The sequence below is a fragment of the Rhinopithecus bieti genome, unplaced genomic scaffold (assembly GCF_001698545.2).
Source record: "Rhinopithecus bieti isolate Rb0 unplaced genomic scaffold, ASM169854v2 scaffold_12086, whole genome shotgun sequence".
NCBI classification, from domain to species: Eukaryota; Metazoa; Chordata; class Mammalia; order Primates; family Cercopithecidae; genus Rhinopithecus; species Rhinopithecus bieti.
In genome coordinates, this window is record NW_016807466.1 from 3,289,481 (window position 1) to 3,308,217 (window position 18,737).

The 18,737-nt window shown below is 44.3% G+C and overlaps 1 protein-coding gene and 1 long non-coding RNA gene across 10 annotated transcripts in view; one reads left to right on the forward strand and one right to left on the reverse strand.

Moving 5' to 3' along the window:
• TTC7B (tetratricopeptide repeat domain 7B) overlaps positions 1-18,737 on the reverse strand; it is a 258,957-nt gene that overhangs the window by 108,888 nt on the left and 131,332 nt on the right. For all 9 annotated transcript variants that reach the window (XM_017882311.1, XM_017882310.1, XM_017882309.1 and 6 more), the window contains 6 exons: positions 17,689-17,772; positions 16,571-16,675; positions 14,053-14,170; positions 11,916-11,973; positions 5,943-6,015; positions 3,072-3,232 (listed from right to left, as the gene is read on the reverse strand). In XM_017882311.1, coding sequence (XP_017737800.1) covers positions 3,072-3,232; positions 5,943-6,015; positions 11,916-11,973; positions 14,053-14,170; positions 16,571-16,675; positions 17,689-17,772 — 599 coding nt within the window. The remainder of the gene's footprint in view (positions 1-3,071; positions 3,233-5,942; positions 6,016-11,915; positions 11,974-14,052; positions 14,171-16,570; positions 16,676-17,688; positions 17,773-18,737) is intronic.
• LOC108535913 (uncharacterized) lies at positions 1,673-7,876 on the forward strand. The gene is made up of 5 exons (XR_001887360.1): positions 1,673-1,774; positions 3,749-4,006; positions 5,763-5,972; positions 6,237-6,394; positions 7,352-7,876. It is a non-coding gene; the product is annotated as an uncharacterized LOC108535913 (long non-coding RNA).

Below are 18,737 nucleotides of genomic sequence, written 5' to 3' on the forward strand. Positions count from 1 at the left end.
ACTGGACTAACCCTATAACACTTCCAAAAATGCCCGCTTCTCCAGAGTAGTGAGCTTATTTGGGGGGTTCCCTGAAGAAAGAATTCCTGATTCTCACAAATCCCTACAGTTAGAAACATCTTCTCAATTGTTGATTCTACTGTTGTCTCGGCCCTGCTTGGAGTGACAAAGTAGCTGAGTTGGTACCTCTCAGCTTAGAACTTTTTGGACCCTGTTAAGCTTATTCAAAGTACTTAAACAGCAAGATTTAGCATTTCATGGTGACAGGAAGGTAACACTGGAGGAACCAGCTGTTCCTCCAAGGGCCTTCAGCTGTCTCCTCTGGTAACTGCCCAACAGGTGGATGGAGCTGACCCTCACGGAGGGAAGGTTTCACCTCCATCAAGGCCTGACTACCCATTAACTATGTCCTCCACTCCCAGGCTTCAGGAGTCTACAGTTCTGCTGCAGACAAGCTTGTCACAAACAAACAGATAACACTACATGGCAGTTGCAACAAATGCCCACTTAATCTTGTTTAGGTTGGTATTGAAATGTTTTAGCCAGGCTGGGAAGAAACCATGGGATCCACTGATTACATCTGGCCCCAACTTTTAATAAAGTATTCTTGGGAAGAAGTTTCCCATCGCAAAGAAATACAAATATTTAAAAAGCAAACAAGTCACGGACTGCTCTCAGACCTGCTGCCATATGCTTTGCTTTTTTGAGCTTACGGCTTAACATTAAAATAACAGCCTTGCATTCCTCAAATATCTCTACTGCTGTTCCTTACTTCTACTACTTGAAAAGGCTGTCAGCTGCTGTCACTTGGAGGCATTACCATATTAGCTACCACTGTTTACTGCTTACCATGTGGTATGGCTATTAGCTTAATAAGCATTCTCTTGGATGATACCCTAGGCTATGGAAGCAGGAACCACACCCGGGAGTCCAATGCCTAATGAAAGAGCGTGTTGTGTGTGTGTGTGTGTGTGTATGTGTGTGTGTGTGTGTGTGTGTGTGTGTTTGTGTGTGTGTGTTCTAGGGTGAGACAGGGAATGACGCTTTATAAATATTGATGAGAGACACTGAATTCAATTGTATCGGGTTGTACTTATCGATGGTTAAAAGATCACATATTTTTTAAAGTGCTTTAACCATTTTAAGGATAAACAGCTTGGGGTAAAATCCAGAAATATAGGTGGTGTACAAAAGAGCAAGTTTGAGATCTGCAAGAAGTAAAACACTGCAGCAAAGCTCTTTAATTCACTCTGCATAAATAGCTGAGCCTACAAAAGAAAGCTCTAGTCAGAGGTTTCCTGGATTATAACAAGAATTCTCTCGATGGGGAGAAGTGCCCTTTTCACTTGAAGACAAAGAAATGTTTGTAATGGAAATGTGTGAACCAATTTTCCAAGGAGAGCTGCTGAAAAGCACTGATTAAAACCCAGTGAGGTGATGAGGCAGTGAAATAAAGCCAGAGCTGACCCACTTAGGTTGTGGCTGCACTTACTTCTGAAAGGGAAGAGAGCAACCCTGGGCCACCTTCTCCATTCTTTCCCTTCTCCCCAACCCCAAGCAGTCCCTGCCCCATTACTGACCCTGCAACTCCGTAGACAATCAGAACCTTCCAGCGTGCAGGAATGTTTACTATTTCTGGCCATTGTGTACTGGTTACTAAGCTACCGGCACTGAGGATGAAATGGTAACCCAGTAGCCCAAAACACAAAGTCCTTCTCAACAAAGCCTAACCAACAGGCAATGGATTACAGTGATTCAGAGGAAAGATAAGAAGGTAGGTAGATGACTCTAGCATATGACAGTTTACAGTGATAGTTCTTAGGGGATGTATAATACTGATTGTTCAAGAACTTCCATTTCCTAGAGAGTAAAACTAAGACACAGAGAGGGAAGGTATCTTGATCACAGTAGCCTAAAATAGGAGAATCACCGAGACCTAGTGGAACAAGCCCTCAGTAACTCAGGACAAAAAAGCTATAACGCCCTGTTTCCCAAATTTCACCCATTGGAGTTTAACATCGCTTTTGCCATATCCAAGTATATCTGTGTTAGTATTTACTTAATATTTTTCTTTAAATTGACTTGGAAATATCTTAATAGCCCCCTGAGCAATAATTTTCATCAAATCACTACATTCTAATATACATTTAAGAATGTGTAACTAGGCCGGGCACGGTGGCTCATGCCTGTAATCCCAGCACTTTGGGAGACTGAGCAGGGCAGACCACGAGGTCAGGAGTTCAAGACCAGCCTGACCAACATGGTGAAACCCCATCTCTACTAAAACTATAAAAAATTAGCTGGGTGTGGTGGCAGGTGCCTGTAGTCCCAGCTACTAGGGAAGCTGAGGCAGGAGAATCGCTTGAACCCGGGAGGTGGAGGTTGCATTGAGCTGAAACCATGCCACTGCACTCCAGCCTGGGCAACAGAGTGAGATTCCATCTCAAAAAAAAAAAAAGGAACTTATAACTACTAAAAGTGTTCATCCACAGTCCATTTAAAGTTGTCTCATGTGCTCCAATGGTACACGTTGGGAAAGAGTGGATAAAGTATTTTAAATAAATAAGGATGACCTAACACTACGTTAGGATGACCTAACAGCTTTTTTTTTTTTTTTTTTTTTTTGAGATGGAATCTTGCTCTGTTGCCCAGGCTGGAATGCAGTGCAGTGGTACGATCTCGGCTGACTGCAACCTCCTCCTACCAGGTTCAAGCAATTCTCCTGCCTCAGCCTCCCGAGTAGCTGGGACTACAGGCCACTACACCTAGCTAATTTTTGTATTTTCAGTAGAGACAGGGCTTCACCATATTGTCCGGGTTGGTCTTGGACTCCTGACCTCAGGTGATCCACCCACCTTGGCCTCCCAAAGTGTTGGGATTATAGACGTGAGCCACCGCGCCCAGCCCTAAGTTGGTTTTTAATATCAGGAAAAAATAACAGTAAAGGGAATTTTATATTATTGACTGCCAGGGTATCCGTGAGGGACTTAGACAGATTGGAGAGAAGGCAGGGGAAGAAGTAAATTTAATAACTTCCAAGTAAGGGAAAACTGAAGCCCAGGATCACTTACATGAAATTTTCTGGGTATTCGCTCAGGGCCATGTCAATGATGTTCAGAGCGTCATGGTAATGCTTCTGTGCTGACAGCAGGAGGGCAAGGAGGTGCAGGGAGTTGGCATCGTCACCTTGAAGCTGAAGAGCTTGGCGGACATACCCCAGAGCCTCTGGGATCTGGTTTAAAACAAAACCAAAAAAGGTTTTACACACACGCGCGCACACACACACACACATAAAAGAAGCCATCATTTCACTGTCTGATTCTCTTTAAATATCAAGTTGTTTCACATTGTGCCTCATTCGCATTTTAAGCCAAGTCTTTATGGCAGCCCCAGGATATTAACCACAAATATGAAAACGGAAGCCACCTTCAAGAGACATTCTGAGTGACAGAGTGATACAGGAGACCCTGTTTCTCTACATAGCTGCCAATGCTGCTCCACGTCTTTCCCTTCTCCCTAAGTAAACACTTTCTCACTCTGTCCACAAAACTGATCTCCTTCTGATTATGCTCATGACGATTTTGCTCTAAGTGGAGACACATACAAAGTGTCAGAGGTTTTTAGTGGAATTAAACTGCCTTAGCTTAACTGTTCTTTTTCCAAGTATTACTGAAATTAAAGTGCTTAATAAGTTATAAAACCTTTGGCAGAGTTTTCCAAGTGATCAGAGGCCTGTGGTTCTTTGCAGGTTCCTTTGTCTTGGACCTCCATTAGATATCAAGGAAACATGCCAAAACAGTAAACAACAAACAAAAGGCCCCACACCTTTCCAAACTACAGCCCAAAATAAGTTGATTGAGAAACACATTGCAATGCCACATGCAAAGCAGATGTGTCCAGATTCATGTAGGACCAGACACAACCTGAACCTTTAAATGCAGCAGCTGTTCGAGACTTTCTTCAAAATCATCCAAGCACAAGGGTTGATAAAATGCACACACAATGGGTATTTGACACCCTGGATTCCATGCAGGTTTGGCAGTAACCAGGGAGGATTAGAACCCGAAGCTAGATTTTGAAATCGAGCTCTGGACTGAAGCATTCTTACACAACCATCCCACAGATGCCTTCCCGTCTTGCTCCAACTCCAGTCCTCTGTGGGGCCTCTTCTTAGCTCTCCTGCTTTTTCCCAAACTCTCAGTAACCTCCCTCCATAGTAGAAGGCCATGACTTCTCTTCCCAAACCAATTACTTTTCCTCAATGAACTTCTTTTCTTGATGGATTTAGGTTATAACTGCTGGCTGGTGGAGGCTTTCTGCTTTGGAACCATAAAATCACGGCTGTCATGGTTGGAAGGGAGACCATCCACCCCAATCCTTCAGTTACAGGGAGGAAGCTGAAGTCCAGGGAGGTGAAATGGCTTGGGCAAGGTCACCCAGCTATGAGTGTCTGACAAGAGAGTGATTCCTGTCCATCCTCTCCTCCTGGTCAAACCGCACCCCCACCGCGGGGAGGCAGGGAAGCACTCCCTTGGAGCTCTGGTGTTCTGACACCACATGCCCACAAAGGCTGCTGCCACACCCACAGGGCTCCATTTACTCATCCCTCCCCAGGTGACAGCCTACTATGTGAACAGCACTCAACCCGGTATTGACAGGTGGGTCGAAAGGCACAGCATAGGCATGATGTTGATTTGCAGGGATGATCAGGGCAACCAGGGACAAACTGATACAGGGATCAAAATGATGCCTTGAAGGAATTCAAAGTTGGTTCCTTCATTTAGCGAGTATTCCTGAGTGCTGAACACATGCCAGGCAGCATTCCAAGTGCCAGGGTAAAGCAATGACAACGACGGGCATGGGTTCCTGGAACCTACAGTCCAGTGAGAAAGATACTGAACAAGAAAGCGGGGCAAAAGGAAGAAGTACAGGCTGCTACAGGAGGAAGGCTTCATGGAGAAGGTGAGAGAAGCTGTTGGTGTAGGGGAGAGATCAGATGGTCAATCAATGCCCACACCTGCTGCAGAAGCCCAGCTGTGAGCCATAGTCAGGTGACAGGACCTTTACAGGGGCGGTATCTTGGTTTCCTCAGTCCCTAGGTTGCCAATGGAAGCCACTTCTCAATGCCATTCCCAAGCAACCAGGAAGACAGGTGCATACCTCAGCCCAGGCCTGCCAGGGGAATGGCATGTCTGCAGAGCTGACCTTTGAATCACCCTTCCAGTCAGCACTCAGGAATGTGCTGGGGTTACCACCAGTGTCTTGCACCTGGTGGGTGGGCAGGCATGTGGCCAACATCCCCAGAACAGCTGGGAGGGGATAGGAGGGTTTCAGGAATGGCAGAGGCAACATCTAAAAGCTGCCTTGGGGAAGATGAAGGCTGGCAAAACTTGCCCCTCATGCAAGGAGATAGTGTTAAGTTCTCTTTTTCGAGTAGCCACAGTGGAAAACTGTTCATGTCTTCCATGTATTGTAAAGGACCCGGTTCTTTTGTCTCTGCCTGCTGGCATCTTCCTGCCAATCAATGACACCCTTATGATAACCAGACCCCAATCAGTGGCTAAATCCCCACCATGCAGCTCAGCACTGGGTTCTGCTACCTGGTTCCTGTTGGCAAGGGACAAAGGCTCTTTGATGACTCCTGGGTTCAGGGTATATGCCATGTGCTGCTCCCCAAGTTGCCATCTGACCCTAGCTTGGGCCCTCCAGCTGTGTGGATTTAATGTCCAACAGCAGAGCCTGGAACTGCTGTGTCTTCACAGCTGATGCTCAAACCAACCAAAACAACAGGCTCTTTGCTGAAACCTCTGAGAAGGGTTCCTGGCTCCAGGTCAGCCTCAATGGAATAAAGGAAGATCACCTACCATTTCAAACTGAAGAGCTGAAGGAGTTGTATCAAGATATAGAGTGCAGTAAGCATAGGAAACACTAGAGAAACTGACCTGTCTGGAGATGGCAAGTTGCAGAGCCAGGTAGAAAGCTGCTTGGTGATCTGTGGGTGACAGGCTGTGGGCCCTGAAAAAGTATTTATGGCTATTAGTACATGGAGAGGAGGCCATTTTTACTTTCCCTATCAAACAAGTCTTTTCCACATTTGCATTCTTATACTAAGGCCCCATATTTATTTAACTATGTAATGCTTCATTTAAACTCTTCTTCTTTGTCCACCTACACACGTAAACAGTTTCCCTCTTACCAGTGTGTAAAGGTACAGAACAGGAGCGCGTTTTGTCTAGCATCTAAAATGGCAGCCGCAGCTTGTCAGCTTTGCAGAGGGCCTCGAGGTGAAGAATCCACAGGCCCTGAGGCCTGATCTCCCCAGCAGATGGGCCCCTGTGTCATGCTGGGACACAGTGAAGCCATGTGTGCACTTGGCAAGGCGATGGCTGCTTTGGTTAAGTTTGGCTCGGCCTTCCTTAACGCTACTTTATCCAAATTTCTAGATTTCAGAGAAACCATATGAAAATCAAAGACCCAGCTTTGCTTATAAAATGAGGTTTTGGTTTTTGGTGAAAAAAGGGAAGAGAAAGACACTCATTCAGTCTTTTGAAGCTTCTACAAAATTCCATGCCATTCACTGATTTATTCCAGATAACTGTGATGTGTAAGAGTGTGGTGAGACACCAGGCTCAGTTTTAAGAACTGACATCAGACAGGAAGGGACCATACTGGCCTCCTAGCTGATTGCAAATGTGGTCTTCTCTGCTTCTATGTGGAAGTCATTTTTATTTCAGCATCAGCAACTCAAAATGTGACTACGTACAAGATATAATTCTGTGTTTAACAGTCTGCTGGGAAGAGAAAAACAAACTTCTACTTTCTTTAAAAGGCACCATGGAGCAGACTAATTAGGTGGGATCCAGATAGTAAACAAAACTTCATGCTGTTCTGTCAACATTCTGTGATTAAAGGAGGCTCTTCTACCAGCAGAAAACAAATTTGAGATGAAAAAGAAAACCAAATCATTATGGATTCAACTGTAGCCAACAGGCCAAAGATGGCTTTCTACAGTAATAAGGTCTTTTAATCGAATTGTCTGCTGCAGGGAAGGGAGCTAATAAGCCTCCTAGGTGTTTGCCATCCAGAAAATACGCTAAGTCCACTAATTTAGGGTATTGTTTATGCAAACGTAGTAGCTCATGTGCAGGTCCAGGGTAAGGCAAAGCTAATCTCTGTCCTTATATTAATCTTAAGAGCAAAGCACCTAGACTTTCATTCCAGGGGAATCTTCACTTGGCCTCAAGACATAGCCTTAGGACCTTTCTTAGCTTAGTTGAAGAGGCTGAAGCTGATATTGCCTGTGTTATCCTTTTACATGTCTTATTTCTCTTTTTTTTTTTTTTTTTTTGAGACAGGGTCTCACTCTATCACCCAGGCTGGAGTGAAGTGGCATGATCACTGCTCATTGTAGCCTCAACCTCCCAGGGCCCAAGCGATCCTCCCATCTCAGCCTCCCAAGGAGCTGGGACCACAGGCGTGCTCCCCACGCCCAGCTAACTTATAAATTTTTTTGTAGACATGGGGTTTCGACATGTTATCCAGGCTAGTCTAGAACTACTGGGATCAAGTGATCCTCCCACTTTGGCCTCCCAAAACGCTGGGATTACAGGCATGAGCCACCACGCCCAGCTACTAAATGTCTTATTTCTAAGGTCCACTTAGTATATAGCAACTTTTAAAATTTTACAAACACTGGCTTTCCATGAATTTGTACATCAAAGAATATTTTTCTTTGGTGTTTATAACAGTGAGATTGAAAAATCATGGTTTCTCTTTCTTATAATTATTCAGGAAAAAGAATACACAATTATGAAGAAATTTTTTGATTTATTTTACCTTCTTTCACAAATAATAAAGTTTATACAACCCTCAAAAAGAATTTCTTAGAGTTATAATTTTCTCAGTTCAATTCATATTCTTCACAAATAAATCAAGTCATGGTTGCCTCTATGCAATACCAACCAACTGAAGGGCTGGCAATGATCTTTTGAGTTGAGGGTGTGCATAAAGATAGTTCTGGCTAAAGACCCCATGCTGGCCTCATCAAATGATTTTTCTCTGTTAACCACAGCACTGTGAAAGGAATAAACCAGCAGTGCTAGAGATCTTGGAATTTCTGGAGTGCATTAGGGCAACATCTGAAAGATTTCCAACTTGGCTAATGATGCATATTCAACTGCCAAATTTCTAATGAGGCACAACTGAAACATACACATTTTAAAAACCTTATTTCTACAATTTGGCTAATGAATTCAACTGACCACTTTACCCACTGAAGGAAAAAAGGAAATAAGGAAAATGCCAAACAAAACAAGAAAAAGCTCCCTGTGTTGATCTCAAGTATATGCTGAAATACTTGCTTCCCACAGAGCAACTTCAGCAGCTAAGCTTCCTGTGGGAAAGCCCCTTGGTATGCCACAGGCAACTCGCAGGACAGAAATCCTCAGGCAAGGCAGGTGAGGGAAAGGACATCAACAATCAGAAGAACTGCAAGCCTTCTGAAGTCTGTACATTTATCTAAAGCAGCCTCATAAACCCCGTGCCCATATACTGAACACCTGGCTATACTGCTCAGAAATACCTAAAAGACCTAAAAATGTCACCACAGGGATGCTCACAAAATGCTTCCCTTATCTCAAAGCACCTCCACATGATTAATTCAGTTTCTCTCCCATGAAGAAGAGCCCACTCATCCTTTTATCCACTTACCCACCCATCCACCCATCCAACCACCCACCCATCCACCTATCCATCCATCCACCATCCAACCATCCATCCACCCACCCATCCATCCACCATCCATCCATCCATCCATCCACATTATGCAGTATTTACAATATGACACCAGGCCCTATGCTAACTTCTGGGGAGCATGGAGATGAATCATGCTAGTGCCTTTCCTTGATGAGCTCCCACCCCCACTCCAGAGGGAGAGACCCAAAATGACCATCATGACAGTGCAGTGGGAGCAGTGCCCAGAGATAGGCATGCTGGGCTGCTACTGGAAAGCATCACATGGTCGCATGGGCTTCCCAGATCACCTGGCTAGAACCCAAGGATGTTGTGGCATCTACCCCAGGGCTCTCCTAGATTCCATTTCCAACATTCTCCAGAGCTAAACCAAGAATATAGAGAAGGCTGATCAATGTTGACCCTAGTCCATAAGGCACATATCTTGTAACAATAATAAATACAATTTGTGAAGTTATCAACTATTAAGCTTCTTGTCCAAAAACAGCCAGCAAATGAGAGAAAGCCAGAAGTGGAGTGGAAAGCACGTGATTGCAAAGCCCGTTCTTTGTACACTGTCACCTTGCTGCCTTGTTTAGCCAATTCTCCTTGAATTCCCCTTCAGTCTGATTACAGGGGCCACTGGATTCATGCATTAAGTTTTTTTAAAAGTGCAAACCCTGGTTAAATCTATTGCTCAGGAATCTCTCGTTAGTTACACACAGAGGGTGACCAACTTGTCCTGGTTTGTCCAGGATGTTCCTGATTTTAGGATTGAAAGTCCCATATTCTGGGAAACCACTCAGTCCTCAAGAGATTGGGATGGCTCATCACCCTATATGCACAAATCATACCACACTTAAACTCAAGTTAGGAGAGAAAGGGGAAAACAAAGCAAGATTGTGTACCCTATGCCACAATGAGTGATAAACACAAACGCTACCATGCCACCCCTGCCTCCTGGAGCACCAGGCTTTATGTATACTGTGGGCCATGCAATGAAAGGCGCTCTCAACTGTTTTCAGGATTGCTTTTCTCAGTAGGATGTGAGAGCCTGCAGAAGAAGCAACTCAGATCAATTCAGCATCTTCAGAAGCTTTGCAAACAATATTGTGTTCTTCTTCACTATACTTTTGTACAGGGCAAATGAATTGGTTCAGCTGCTTGGGTTGAGCTTATGAGTGTAGGAACAGCTGAGGGTCTCACATTCAGATGCAGCCGCCCAACCTGGATGTCTTCAAAAATCACCTCTTTGGATCCACTAGAGAACAAACATTTCTGAATTATGGTTCCAGTCATAATTAAGAGTTAACTTTCTTGTGCTATATCTGCAACCCCATCCCTTCTTGAATTGTGTTTTCTTTTTAAACAAAAAATGCAAAACATTAGTATAAACAGAATTGTGGGGAGGATATTTAAAATACATAGTAGAGAAAGTACTTCTCATCAAAGTAGTTTTAAATTATCCATTTACATTTAAGAAGTAATACAAACCATTTTATTTACTTAAAATCTTTCCCTTAAAGATTTTGTTAGGATTGCAATTCACTAGAATAGTCCTAGTTACTGTGTACTTGAAACAAAATGAAAACATTCCTTTGAAAACATTCTATATTTCACACAACTTCTAATTTAGGTTAGCCTTCTGCAATATCATCAGTTAGGTTAGTGGGATTTTATTACTCTTTATTCCCATATGAACTAATATTTTAAAAATCTCTTTGAATTTAAACTTAAGCAAAAGACGAACAAAAAAGAATTCGGGCCAATGGAGCAGCTGTTACATAACATGAAGTTATACTGGCAGCTCAAGGCAGACCACCACTGTGGCTGTTTTTAGAGAGCCAGTAAGATGTGCTGATTTAAGAAAAGTGAAACAGATGTAATGACCACTTTCTTAAGCATCCATGTGTGGGTTTTACAAACTAGGACTGGAGAATTTAAAACTCCAAATCATTTGAAATGGAAATGCTTTCCACACTCCGTGCTGAAGAACATCAACAAAAGCTTAGCACAGAGACAGGAGATCTGTTTGCAGATGTCAGTTGGTACTTTTTATCATTACCCAGACTGGGGCTGGCAACCTGAAGTAGCTACCGGCAAGGCTGCTAGGAAACAGAAATGAGACGGAAGAGTTTCAGACTCACCGAAACCAGTGATCATGATTTCATGAAAAAAGGCACATGGACACCATGATAAATCGGTTGGCAGCCCCTGTTCTAAGGAAAGAGTCTAACAAAGCTTGTCAGGTATTAGGAAGGCCTCATGAAATGTTCATGTAAGTATCTAAGTTTCTAATACAATTCCAAGAAATCAGAACTCAGATATATTTAAAGTGACAGTATCAATAGCAATTCTAGATTTCACATTATGGGGCTATACTTCCAGATAATTTCATTTTTCTGATTATACCTGTAATGAGAACAAAATGAGGGCAATGTAGTATGGTGGGGCAGGAGAAACTGGGTAAGAGTCAGGAGACCCTGACCGCATACTGACTTCAACAGCTGCGGGACCGGCAGCTCCTGTAACTCCTGTGCCTCAGTCCCTGACCTACAAGGGACATATTGTCTGTCTGTCTTCCTTACTTGTGTGTGGTGAGCAACAAATTAAATAAGGGATGTGAAGGCACACTGTGATGCTTGAGCATTTTACAATTGCAAGGCCTTCTCCTAATTTCCTGAGAGGCACAATGACAGAGAGAAGCACAAAGTGTTATGGAACAAGGTGGGGGCAGGGAGTTTGGGGCTCACTGTCTTCACTCAGTATTTCAGAGACTTCCTGGAATCGGCCTTCTCATTCCTTAATACAAAACCTGCAGCTTAACATGTTAAAAAAAAAAAAAAAGCTAGAAAAGAATAATCTCTTCTGTAGATGATGACAAATGTCTTTAATAAAGGACTCATCTCCCTCGGCATACAAAGTATCTATCTTTTTCGAGGTGAACTCACTTCATTAGGAATGAATAAAATGTGCCCAAATGGATAAACAGATTAAGAGTGCAGATTGATATAGCAACAAGTGACGTAGCAGGGTTTGCACGCTGTGTGTTCAGTGCTCAGGACGAAAGACTCTCAGGGGTAAAACACTGTTTACATAATCTTTATAAATATCTCTTCTTTTTATACTCATCATACTTTGGTGTCATTATGTACAGCCGAGTGAAAAGATGAACTCCCACTCACCTCTGAAATGCAAGAAGCGCCTTTCTCTGCAGGACCTCCTGCATCCCTCGCAAAGAAGCTAAGAAAAGGGTTCAATTAGTCAGTGGCATGGGAGATCAGGGAGTTTTTGACAAATACAAAACCCATCACAAAACTTGTGCATTCAACTGGATGAAAAGCAACCATGTCTGAGTGCCTATGTGCCCAGTCCTGCACCAGGCCCTGGAGAAGATAGGAAACAGAGCTACCCCTGAGTGCTTGCACTCATTGGGTGTGACTGTGGAACAATGCCAAGGGGGCAGTGTGAGTTGGGTGGTCACTCTTGGTACTCCCAGGCATATGGGGGCCATTTGCAAAAGACCAGTTGGGAACTCCAGAAGGAGCATGACTGCCCTCTCAAGTGCAGGCATGTAACTCAGGGGAAAGACAAACTCCATGAGGGTGGGGTGGGAGGGATGCAAGCGCCAGCAGTGTTGATTTTGACAGCCTTCAGAGTTCCTTCTGCCACTGACAAGCTGCAGTGCTGGGCCACCGACACTAGCTTGCTGCCTTGAAAGGCCAGCTTGGTTCACACTGGGCAATGGCCAGGATTTTAACACCTTCAAGTGAACACAAGGGATGGAGTAGGCAAACCCAACACTGATCATGGAAAATTAGCTCAAAAGTGTGAGGCTACCTGGCTGTGAGTCAACACTTGCCCTGTGCAGAGCACGTGAGAAATGGCCCTTTAGCCTGGCTAGGAATGAAAAGGTACTTTTACTACGGCAAGAGAAAAAGTCCTGGAGGAAACTGTTTATGGTTGGAACTGCAAGAGGCCGTTACCTAACGCCTCCAACATGGCACCTCCCAGCCTGGCATGAGACTGAGAGCAGTGAAAGGCTGCCAGGGGGTCAATGTGGCTGGAGACCATGGCTAACGTAACTTAGAACAGCAGTGACCCAGCTAGAGAGAACCTCAAAAGGCCCATCTGACCCATGAATGGAAGAGGAAGCCCCACAGGGTCAAGCAACTCTCTCAAAGTTGTAGGAGTAATGAGGGGTAAAGTCTGAACTAAGAATTTACATAGGTTAATATGTGGCATTAAATTTGCCCTTCACTCAAAGTCTACTATATCAAAAGCTATGTGCTGGGCATTGCCAATGTATCATGTGTATATGGAAAATTAGCAAGTAATCCATATTGAAAAGCAATTAATATGCAAAACTTCCCCAGGACCTTTGATATTTTAGGGCAAAGAATTTGGAGTACTTTGTAAAATAAATTACAACAAAACCATAAAGAAAAAAAGGAAGTATTGTAAAAGTCAGGATAGTATTTCCTCTTAAGGGAGAGAAGGGGGTTTGTGATTGGGAGGGGCACATGGAGGGCTCCCCATGTAGCTGGCAAGGTTCTAGCTTCTGAGCAGGCTAACGGTTACAAGATATTTTGCCTTATACTAATTCAAATTCATTAAAATTATCCATTTGTTTCTGAGATTTTTGTTTTGCATTTGTGTTACATTTAACAACAACATGATAAAAGAATAGTAATAGTTCAGGAAAAGTTTGTTAAACTTTCTGCAAATATCACTGAAAACTTAAGTATACAAGATTTTTTCTTAGCTAGAATCCCATCCATTAGAACTCTAAGCACATCCAAAATCACTGTTTCCAAGACCCCTAGGGGTCTTGTGAGCTGCTGCACTGCACATGTACGCATCTACAAATTAAAATGTGCAAATGGAGAAGGGGCATTTCCTGAGCAGTCAAGGAAAGCTTCCTGGAAGTGTCTGGCCGACTCTTCCACATTCCTGTACCTAAGATCCAGCATCCCTTCACACAGGACAGCCCAGACCAAGTGGTAGGACAGGGGCAGGTGCAAGGCTGGGTGGGTGAATCATCCTGCAAAGCCCAGCGAGGTGCCCAGTGCACCACCAGCATAATGTACCTGAATATGAGGCCTGGGAGCCCTGGCACAGGGCCTTCCTCCCTGCCCTCCCATTCTCCCATGAGACCAAACAAAGAAGACAGCAGCACCAGGGGCCCCACTGAATGGCACAGCAGAATGCCCTAGCTTCTGCACCCTCCTGAGACAGAAGGGGACTGTGGGAATCCTGCAGTGTAGACTTAGGCAGTCCAGCCCTGCAGCTCAGCGGCTCTGGGGGTGGGACGTCACTCACCGTCAGTGGCCTGCAGACTGTACGTGAGCCCCAGAGCTAAGTAGCCTTTGGCCTTGAACTCTGACGTTTTCTCTCCCACATCAACGACAGTTTTGGCAAACTTTTCAGCCTCTTCCAACTAAAAAATGAGACAAGTTAAAAACAACAACAACCTGCAGAATTTCTAACATGAGTTCCCATAAGCATCTGCTGCCAAAATTGGATTTCTGATGAGTCACTTTGAAAATGACTCCCAAATCTCCCAATCCCACTCTGGTGGTTCTGTTTTCTTGAGCCTCTCTAACAGTTCGCAGGATTCCTATCTTGCTTTTTCTCTTTAAAGTTTTCCTTACTGCTTATTTGCCTTCTTTTCCAAAGTTGCTTTCATATTTGGTGGGGGTCTATCTTTTTTATCTTTATTTTTTACTGATTGGTTCTATAATGAAGTTGTGCTAGATATTCAGAAGCTGAACTGAATATATTTGTAAAGAATAAAGTTCTTGGAATGTTTTATGTTTGAGCCTTTCTTTTTCCCCCCCAGGATATAAAGAATCCATTTAGGCTTGGATTCTCTTTGCCATGAACTGTTATAAATTTCAAAACTCCATCCACTTATTTTACAAACCTCAACACATGTACCTTGTGCCAGCAGATTCCAATGAGAAAATGTGCACCTGTAAACTACACCCACAATAAGACCTGGTGCACAATTCATTACAGGCAAAAATAGTAAGATTTGTTCCTTCAAAGTATGGCAAACGTTGATGATATTGAGTTGGGTGATAAGACACTGGAGTTCATATAGTCTTGAGTTTTGTGGTGTTTAGAAATTTTAATAATAAAAATGCAAGAAAAAATATACAGAAAAGATTTGTTACGATTTTGCTTACTCATATTATAATAGTTATAATAATTAATATATTTTTTTTTTTTTTTTTTTTAAAGAGGTCCTGACCAGAGCACAGGGACTCACGCCTGGAATCCCAGCGGCCGAGGCGGGTGGATCACAAGGTCAGGAGATCGAGCCCATCCTGGCTAACACGGTGAAACCGTGTCTCTACTAAAAATACAAAAAATTAGCCAGGCGTGGTCGTGGGCGCCTGTAGTCCCAGCTACTCGGGAGGCTGAGGCAGGAGAATGGCATGAACCCGAGAGGAGGAGCTTGCAGTGAGCCGAGATCACACCACTGCACTCCAGCCTGGGCAACAGAGCGAGACTCCGTCTCAAAAAAAAAAAAAGAGGTCTATTTAAGGCATTTCAAGATGTATATGTTACAGTAATAAATAAAGCCAGAGCTGGGAGGAGGGCAGTAGTCACTGCTGGGAATTGGCATGTTCCAAATGCAAAAGTTGTGTCCACTCCTCCGCCTGCCCACTCCTGGAGCGCCTGCGCCATCCCCTTGTCTGCTCACAGCCCCAAACTGTCAAAACCCACATGACCACACTACGCCTTCACAGCTGTGCGTTTCAGGTGAGAGCCTGTGCTTTCAAAACATCTCTTCTACATTTTCCCAAGCAAAATGGAACTAAACTGGAACACTCTTCGCTAGGCTTACTTTTCTCTTACTGGGTGAGAATATGTGGAAAAAAACCAAAGAGCAAGGATATAAGGGTGAACAACCTGAGCTTGTAAGACGCTTTGGTCTTTTTTGAGCAAATCGTTTTTATTGCTAATGTTGACACGAAGTTAAAGAAAAGAAATTAGAACTCTATCGTATGTGGCAATTATCTATACCACCATCTCGGCAATTAGACTGAGTTTTCTATTTTCTACTCAAATGATGTATTTTTTGAGGTACTAGAATTGTTACAAATCAGGCTATTGCCAAATTCAAATTTGAACAAGAATATTTGAAGAAAAATGTGTATGTGAAGGAAGAGAAATGAAGACAGTTGAATTTAACATATGAGCTGAAATTTAGGGTGACTCCTTGCTCTTTAGAAAGTCCCAGGCTCCCAGCCTAGGCAACAGAGTGAGACCTTGTCTCTACAAAAAACACAAAAATTAGCCAGGTGCAGTGGAGCACACCTATAGTCCCAGCTACTCAGAAGGCTAAGGTGAAAGGATGACTCGAGCCCAAAAGGTTGAGGCTGCAGTGAGCGATCGTGCACTCCAGCCTCGGTGACAGAGCAAGACCCTGTCTCAAAAGCAAAAACAAAAGCAAAAACAAACCAGGCTCAGCCAGGGATGCTAATTCAGTCACGTGTCTCTTCTCAGTCCCACATTGCTTGAATAAAGCAAGATGTATGGGAGTATGAATTATAGTTCTATCTTATTATCATTATTCCTGGAGCACAATCCCATAGGAAAAAACCCCTGGAGTACCCCAGAGTACTCCTCAGTGCTTGGGTGGGGGTGGATGAGGCCTGAGGAGGCCAGGGGCACAGGCCCAGGCTCCGTGGCTCTACACGGTCTTGTATCTTGTCGTTGCGTAGCGGATGAATCACCCTCGCTTTCTCTCTGTGCCTCAACATGAAAAAAATGGGCAGGACTGGCCTGGAGTCCTCTGCAGGAGCGGGGAGGGGGCACCCCTACTCACCCAGTGCAGGGAGCCCATGCAGAGCTTGGCAGCGAGGAGAGGGATGGTGGCGTCATCCGGCTTCAGGCGGATACACTCTTTCAGCACCTTCACGGCACGGGCAGACTTGGCAAGAGAAGATTATTTCTGTGAAACTCAAAGCGTTTGACAGAATCGAATATGACAGCCTTCTCAGAGGGGGTTTTGGTCAGGGTGGCCTCCTCGTGGGCTTTTCCAACTTTAAACCCAAGCAAGCGGGGGCCTGGGGCATGTGAAAACCCAAGCCTGTGGCTTCTGAGGGAGTGGGGAGTATGCTGGGTTAAAAGCCAGCAGGAATGCTTCCCTGGTGCCACCTGGATTTCGTCCCATACTTGTGTAGCTATTGGAAAATTAAGAAAAATGTAAAGATGGTGGAAATTTGTTCCTATAAAAGATAAATATCCAGTTGAAGGCACAGAATACTAAATTTCTGAATTCACTTAGCTCAAATAATCTTCTATCTCAGGCTTCATTCGCTAAATGGCCCAAATTAACAAGAAAAACAATAGCTATGACCTCTGTTGAGTGTATACACAGCAAGGAACGCACCTCTAAACACCTACGGCGTAGCATCTCATTCCCCTGATAACACATCTACGGAGTGGGTGCTGTTCTTACTCCATTCTACCGAGGAAACTGAGCTACTCAGTAACTTGCCTGGGTCACTCAGCTGGGAGAGCAGCACCAACCTTCCATCCTGCCGTTGGACTCCCTCAGCCCACATTTTCATTCAGTATCATGTACTGACTAATATAACACATTGCTCAAGAAAACCAACAGGTTTCCCCTCCAGGAAATAGCTTCAGTCTCGGTTGAGTGTAAAAAATTAGCTCTAGTTTAAGCCATGCCCATGACACCTGATGAAGTCACAATGACTAGAAAGAGACAAATATTTCAGAATTTTTCTTCTCAGTGATAAGTCCATCTTGGCTTCCCAGACAATTAAATCTGATTGTTCACTGAGAATGGACCAGGATAGTTTCCCAGAGCGGCTCGAAAGACTTCCATAAAGTCTATCATTCCGTGCAATTCAATGACATTCATCTCTTTGGCCTTAATAGGATAGGCATAAAAAACTGCCCATCACAAAGGGGACTCACTTTTCCAGCAGCCATCAGGGACAGAGCAAACTGGTACCACAGGTGGAACTCCTCAAAGGCAAACTTCATGGCTCTCTCCAGGCACTGGGTGGGAAAGAAAAACAAAGCAGACATCTGAGAATCGCTGGCGCCGCAACTGTCCAAGTGTGGGTTTGTGTCTATGCACGCTAAGGTAAGTCCCATCAAATCTGCTTCCCTGGAAAGCTTAAAACATAATCCTCCACCAAAGGGCTCCTACAGAGTCCCCACACAGGATAATGCACCATGCTGGTGGCCAGGACAACCCACAATTGACCAAAGTTGTGACAATCCCTGCCCTTGAGTAGCTTTGTATCTGGCACAGGAAAAGAAGCAAATACATCAACAGCACAAATACAAAGCCAAACTCAGGAGCGCCCCAAGGGCGAGAAACAGGACTGTGGTGAAGTGATCCCAGGAATCAGGAATGGCATCAGGGAGAACAGAAACTGAGCTGGGCCTTCCCCAGCCCAGCTCCACTGTGAGAAGCCATCAAAGACAGAAACCACAACTTCTTTCTCTTCTCAGTACTGGTGCATTGCCTGCCGTGGTGAGTAATCTACAAACGGACTTCCCTCTCAGTCAGCGAGGAGCCTCTGGTCCCTGCACAGGGTGACGTGATGACGTTAGAGCTTTAGGAAGATCGTGAGGGACTGGGATGAGTGGGGTGAGGAGGAAGACCTTGATGGAGGCAGGCCAGGAACAAAGTGGACAGAATGGTCCAGGGGCTTCAGAATCAAGAAATGTGTCCAAGGTCAGATCAGCAAGGATGGGTCACCTGTGGAAGCATGTGGGGACTGGGGAGGCATAGGATGTGCCCAAAGTTTCTGGCGCACATACCTGGGGGAAAATCCATGCCACAGAAGGCCCTTGTATATGCACGAGTGTGAGTGAGTGAGTGAGTGTATGTGTTTGAGAGAGGGGGAGAGAAGGGGAGGTTTTTGTGGGTTTTTTTGTTTTGGTTTGTTTTAGGAGAAAGGGAGAATGGGGAAGGAAGCTGTCAAGAACGAGTTTGGCATGGGAAATACTGA